The 6883-nt window shown below is 53.6% G+C and overlaps 1 protein-coding gene across 1 annotated transcript in view; it reads right to left on the bottom strand.

The window, feature by feature from the left end:
* DMAP1 (DNA methyltransferase 1 associated protein 1) overlaps positions 1–6883 on the bottom strand; it is an 8566-nt gene that overhangs the window by 1160 nt on the left and 523 nt on the right. Inside the window, exons 3-8 of the mRNA XM_044914005.1 lie at positions 6273–6364; positions 5817–6012; positions 945–1103; positions 647–814; positions 286–471; positions 88–159 (exon numbers count right to left, since the gene is read on the bottom strand). Coding sequence (XP_044769940.1) covers positions 88–159; positions 286–471; positions 647–814; positions 945–1103; positions 5817–6012; positions 6273–6364 — 873 coding nt within the window. The remainder of the gene's footprint in view (positions 1–87; positions 160–285; positions 472–646; positions 815–944; positions 1104–5816; positions 6013–6272; positions 6365–6883) is intronic.

Raw genomic sequence — 6883 nt, 5'->3', positions numbered from 1 at the left:
CCCCCCCCGGTGCTCCGGTGCCCCGGCTGCCGCACGCGGGCTGCAGGGAGCCCAGGGCCCCAGCATGGTGACGGAGGCGACACGTACCCGCTGGCTCCGCAGGGTGACGCCGGCAGACTTGAAGTCCGGGAACTTGATGCCTGCAGTCTCAGGAACAGCCTGGGGGAGAAGTTACGGAGACCGAGGTGTGGCAGCAAGAGGGCCCAGGGTTAGTCCCGGCACCCCGCCAGCTCTGGGTGCTCTCGGAGCCCTGCACCCTGAGCTGGGCTGACTCCGTCTCCGCACCGGCTTCTCCGCCTCCTTTTTCTGGGGTAGCTTCTTCTTGGGGGCTTTGCGCTCTGTGCGCCGCTGCTCCGCGGTGGTGTCCGCCGCTGTTATCAGCTTCTGCAGGTCCTGGCTGCGCTTCTCCCGCTCCTTCTTCCGGGCCTCGATCTTGCGCAGCTCCTGCAGCAGATACTCCTCCTCCGCCACCTGGGAAAGCGAGATGCCGCCGTGTGCACGGCAGGGGGTGGCGCAGAGCCGGGGGTGTGGGGCCACCGGGCTGTCTGAGGGACCACGAGGGAGGGGAAGGGGTGTGGAGCAGGGACAGTGGCTCGTGAGGAAACCGAGAGCAGGCAGGACGGAGGCCAAGGGCTTCCGGGCTGACCTGCTCCGGGGTCCGGTTGTAGAGACGCTCCAGCTGCTCCTTCCGCCGTCGCTCGTGCCCAGCATCAAATACCGGTATCTTGAGGTCTGTGCCCGGCACAGCCCGCACGTTGGCAAGCTTGGCACAGATGTGGTAGTACCGCTCCTTCAAGTCCTCCACAGAACGCTTCTGAAGATAAAGGCGCGGTGGGAAGGGAGGATGAATGCCCAGACGCATAGGGAAGGGGTCGCGTAAAGGCAGGGGGCCTGCCAGGCACAGGGGTTGGGCGCACGTGCAAAAATGCATGACACCAGCTCACCTTGAACTGCTGGTGGTCGTAGCGGTCATGGATAACTACAAAACGTAAGTCAAAGCGGCGGCTGAGGTCAAAGAGATGGTCCGTTTCTGCCTTGGTCCAAGCGTCGTCGTGAAGGTACAGCTGGTACTCCTGCTCGGAATACACGGGAACCTGCACAGTCTACTGGCACAGAGGGACAGAGTGGGGCACACCACATCAAGTCACGGCCAGCGGGCTCCAGCCCCCACGATCACAGCGCCTCCTGTGTACCGCCCATCCCGAGGCTGGGCCAAAGCAAACCCTCTGCCTGGGGCCCTGCACAGGGCAGCCTGGAAATGCTGTTTCCACGTGAGGAAACACCGCTCGCCTAGAGACCCCGGCAGGCTCTAGGATCGCAGCCTGCCTCTGGATTGGGTCCAGGAGCGACCTGACCATGCCTCCGGCTCCAGAGCCTCAGTGACAGGATGCATGCTCCCATCCCCAGGGTTAAGGTGAGGGGCTCACATGTAAGTGCTTCTGTGGAGTCCAAAGGTTAACTCTGGAGTAGAGCAGATGGCTAAATACTGGAGAAAGGCCCAGGATCCCGGACTCCCTGGAACCCTTGTCTGAAGCACTCCTGCCACCCAGTGGTGACAATGACACTTGCAGCTCCCCAGAGCAGACCAAGGTCCCTTCTCTCTACAGAATAAAGGGGCCTGAATCCTACTCCCAGTACATGCACCCCTACACACGTCCCTGCCTCCCCTCTGCCACACCCCCAACCCCAGACCTTCCTCATGGACAAAAAGCACCACCACCAGCTGGGCCTGTCAGTCAGAGAACCCAGGAAGGAGTCAACGTTAGGCTGGACTAGGGAAGTCCCTGTTCTCTATCAAAGACCAACCACATTGGCTCTAAACCTGCTCTCAAGACCCTATTTCCAGCTGCCTCTTAGGCTTCTCCTACTGGAGGTCCCACATATACATATACCTCCAACTTCATATGTTCAGGTGACAGATAGTGCTGATCATTTGCAATATACAACAAATATGAATCATGTTGTACACCTGAAACTAACAGATTATTATATGTTGATTACACCTCAACAGAAATGGATGCGAGTGTTCAGTACTGAGCTCGTCACCCTCCCTCAAACTTCTAGCTCTTCCAGTTCAGTTCTCAGTCAGTGTCACCATTAGCCAACACAGGTACCCAAGCCAGAAGACTGGAAACCATCTTTAACTCCTACCTTTACCTTTGACCCCTCCCCTTCCATAAAGCTGTGGCTTTTACCCCCAGGATCTCTTATCTCCGCCTGCCACATGGCAGTCCAGACCACCACCACCACTGCCTGCATCAGAGAAACAGCCTCCCCACCTGCCTCTCTGCCTCCATTTGATCCTCCTCCCAGCAATTCTCCATCCGCAGCCAAGATGTGATCTCTCTGACCAGTGCTACCTAAAGGATAGCCTGCAGACCAGTGCTGTTTGCAAACTGGTACCAGTGGTCTACGTAAGTATGGAAAGTGAGAGTAGGCAACGGGAAAAGTAGGAGTGAGAGTACGATAATTTCACAGAAATCACATGCCACTGAGTCGAATATGAAGAAACACGGGGGAGGGGCGCGCCTGGGTGGTTCAGGTTGTGATCTCGGGGTCCTGGGATTGAGCCCTGTGTCGGGGGGGGGGTCTGTGCTCAGTGGGGAGTCTGCTTCTCCCTCTCCCTCTACCCCTCCATGCCCCCACTTGTGCTCACTCTCTCTCAAATAAGTAAATAAAATCTTTAAAACAAACACAGACTTGTATTTGGTCTTTTCTTATAACCTTACTATCAGTCTCTGATGGATTGGAAATACTTTTTTAAGGTCCTTCATCACAGATAATTTCAGAAGCACTGTTCTAGAATAAATATCTGATCATGTCACCCAAACATCTCTTCCTAAAACCCTCAGAAGTTCTCTACTACACTAAAAGTGCCTTCTAGCTAATTCACAAACTCCTCAAAAGCATAGGTCAGCACAGGACCAGGCACACTCTAAGTATCAATGAATAGTTACAGAATCAACCGATGGGTGGACGACCCGCCCTCTCTGCAGCCACTGTCCCTCATGCACCTGAAGTTCCAAACAAATGACTAGCAGTGTCGGGAACACGCCAGGCTCTCCCCCTCAGCCTGAAGTGCATTCCCACTTCCACATTCCTTCTTCTAATAGATAACTTCTCATCCTTTTGGTCTCTTACAGGCATTAGCTCCTCTGGGAAGTCACTCTGGTTTCCCAGGCTTGGTTAGGTATCCCCCCATGTATTTCAATTCCATTTAATTAAAAAAAAAAAGCTCAGGAACTGTGTAGCCAGTCCTGCTCTCAAGGAGCTCACAGTCAAGTGAGGGAGCCATTCATTCATTCATGTATTTATCCTGGGCCTGCCAGACCTATGCTGGGAACACAGTGCTGAATTAAGAAAGACAGTGCCCTTACCTTCTCAGAGCTCACAGTCCAGCTGAAAAAATAATTTAGTCCAGTGTGGCGAGTTTGATGCCAAAGGTATACCTAAGGGTATAATGAGTGACACCTGATCCAGCCTGGGCATAAGGGTTGGTCAGGGAAGAGGTGACAGGAGACAGTAAGGTTACTTTGAAAGAGAAGAGAGAAATGATCATGATTCTCTTTTGTAAAGACCACCCCGGCAGCAGTAAGGACAGATGGGGGGAAACAAGAGCCTGGGAGGCCAGCTGGCAGGTTTTGGAAACAATCCAGGGGAGAAGGGAAGAGGCCGGAACTAAAACAGCACCAGTGGAAGGTAGAGAACAGGGCACAGACGTAACTTTGGGTTAAAACCACAGGACTTGGCACCTGGACATGAGGGGTGAAGGAAGACGCCGTCACAGGTGACCCCTGTGTCTCGGGCTTGAGCAAGAGAGCGGCTGGGGAGTCACAGACTGAGAGTGGGGCCCCAGGAACCAGCAGTACTGGAGGGAAGATCATTAGTTCACCTTACTCCGACTTCATCCTCCACCTGTAGTCACCATGATCTTTCTAAGACTCGAATTGGATCCTGACAGTACTCTATTTAAAAATCTGTCAGTCGCTACCCAAGGATATGAGGGCCAAGCCCAGATTCCTGAGCCTGGTTGCCAAGCCCTGCCTGACCTGGCCCTGCTGACCTCTCAGGCCTCACCTTCCACCATGTCCTACCCCGGGCTTTAGGCTTCCTCAGGAGGGAAATGCCTGCAGCAGGCCATACGTGGGACGGGTTTTCTATCTCTGCCTTTGCTCCTGCTGGCCCCTGTGCCTGAAAGTCACTACACTCCTTTTCTAACATCGCCTGGTGACATCCTTTAGGACACAACTCCAGCCCTAACTGCGCCAGGAGGCTTCCATGGCCTTCAGGTCCTCCCAAAACAGCATGTATCCTACCAAACTGTAACTGCCTGTGGCTCTCCCCACTCCCTCCCCAACATTATGGAGAGTTTCTTGCAGGCAGATACTGTTTCTGGTGCATTTTTTTGTTCTCAATGCCTAGGGCTTGACTTGGCACAAAGCAGCATTTACCAAATACAGAATGAACATTCTTTCATCTTCTCCTCAAACTGTCTGATCGCCTCAACATCTCACCTCTTGGTTGTCCCTTCTCAATCCTACACCTCCAGCCTCTCCCTCCGCTGGACCTGAGGGCGTCTGAGGATGGTGCTGAGATGGAGGAAAACCAGGTCTGTCTTGGCTGGGGGAGAATGATGGGTCATACCCCGATGCGCTCAGTCCGAGAAGCCTGTGAGACATCCAGGCAGAGCTGTGCAGGGACAGTTGGCTACACAGGGCTGAGAGGGGGAAAGTCGGGACTTGAAGTCATGGCATCAGGCCCCAGCGTTTTCAGCCTCCAAGTCTAGGCTACTCCGGGCTGTACAGACTGTGACACCATATCGTATAATGGCTTGAACAACAGCCTAGGAAATCGTAGCCTAGCCCAGCTCTGCTTCTCACTGGCTGGGGGAGTGTGGGTAAGGCCCTGCTCTGAGCCTCGGTAACCTAGACCAGAGATGATTCAGCTCGGACCAGGGTGCCAGCACAGGGAATGAAGAACAAAGGCAGACATGGTTTATTATGGAAACAGAAAGAGCAGGACTCGATGAGATTATCACTGAGATTTAGTTCAAATGCCACCTTCTCAGAGAGGCCCACCCTAACCACATTACCTAAATTAGGCCTCCCCTACGCTTCCAAGTTCACTCTTTAACTCATTTCATATTCCATTCATATCCTGGTTTCATTTTACTGACGGCTCTTATCTGAAAGAATCCAATTTATTTGCTTACATGTTTGTTATCTGTCTTTCCCTACCTTCTTTGTCCTGTTGTTGACTGAAATAATTAGAGACTGCAGGAGAAGTGAAGTCAAGGATGATTCTCAAGTTTCTGATTTGGGTAGCTGGGTGGACGGTGGTGCCATTCACTGATATGGGTGAGGAAGAGAGGGAATGGATGAGTTCTGCTCAAGGGTACCTATTTGAAGTTCTTGTGGGGCCTTCACGGAGAGACATTAAGTAAATGACTGGCTATCGCTCTGGCCTGGAGATATTAAGTGGGGTCACTGGCATGTAGCAGGCAACTGAAGCCACAGAGAAAATGAGACACACTAGGGAGGAAGTACAGAGAGACAAGGACATAGCTCTGAGGAACAGCAACATCTGAAGGGCCAAGAGAAGCCACCAAAAACCAGACCAGGCCCAGGAAAGGACAGGATCCCATGGGCGGAAGAGACCCATGAAGTCTCACCCTGCAGCTATTTGCCATGTGGACTGAGTGGGCAACTGTGGTTGACACAAAGACTGACCGTGCCTCTGGAGCCAACCCCAGGAGGCTGAGAGCGCCCAGGAGTAGCTCAGAGACCTTGGCCTATGTCCAAATGGTGATGGCTCACCTTATTGAACCTGGCGAAGGGGTAGTCCTTGCCCTCCTCAGCTGCCCGTCGCCAGTGGAAGAACATAGCTCCATCCTTGCGGGCTGGGTTAGTGAATGGCATCCACTTCCAGGGCCGCACCTTCTTAGAGCCCAACTTGGCTTTCACTGTGCGGTAGCCTTGACCAGTGTCACTGGGTAGCAGTGGGGGTGCATCCCTGGCAGTAGGGTTTGGAGAGATGGGAGGTTAGAGTCAGAGGTGTGTAGAGAGCCTTTGGGCCCAGGCTGATCTACCCTAGAGCAAGAAAGTCACATCCTGGAATGAGAGGTCTGAGCTCCTCCTGCATCCTCCTGAGTAAGCAGGAGCCCCAACTGGGGAGGGAGGCAGGGAGAGAACTGGCAGAGAAAACCAGGAGATAGGGACATGCAGACTGGTCAGGGAACCAGAACCTGGGGGGCTTGGGATTCTAATACTTGCTTCTTGTCAGAGTAGAGCAGTGCATAGACCTCTCGGTGCATGCCCTCAGGCCTCTTGAAGGTCAGTGTCTCGGAGGATTTCTTGGACTTTTTCTGAGAAGGGAAACCACAGGATAAGAACCACAGCCTAGACTCCCTTCCCTGAAAATTCTCTACCCCAGCTCAATCCCTGAACAAAACAGCACCTACAGGTACAATGACACACATACACACTTGACACATAATGACACACTGAGAAGGCCCACTCATAGGGGCACCCCTAGTTGGGGCAGGTCATTCCCCTCCCCAACCCCACCTCACCTGGGTAGAACCCTGACCTGTGAGAGTAGAAGATACTTTTCCACCGTCTCTCAGAATGTCACACTGACTTGGTGCCACCCCGCCCCCCATATCCTACAAGTGTGTCACTCTTTTGGTACTCTCATCTCTTATGAGTATCACACTTTCTTGGTCCCCACCATTTCCCATGGGTGTCCCACCACCTCCATCCCATCTCATCAAGGTAACACATACTCTCTAACCCATTATGTCACACCTTTTACCGCCCATCTCCTTAGAAGCGCAGCACCACCCCCCCCTCCCCCCCCCCCCCCCCCCCCCCCCCCCCCCCCC

The sequence above is a fragment of the Neomonachus schauinslandi genome, chromosome 4, assembly GCF_002201575.2.
Source record: "Neomonachus schauinslandi chromosome 4, ASM220157v2, whole genome shotgun sequence".
Classification (NCBI taxonomy): Eukaryota; Metazoa; Chordata; class Mammalia; order Carnivora; family Phocidae; genus Neomonachus; species Neomonachus schauinslandi.
Note: the sequence above shows the minus strand (reverse complement) of the source record. Positions and strands in the feature narration are given on the sequence as shown.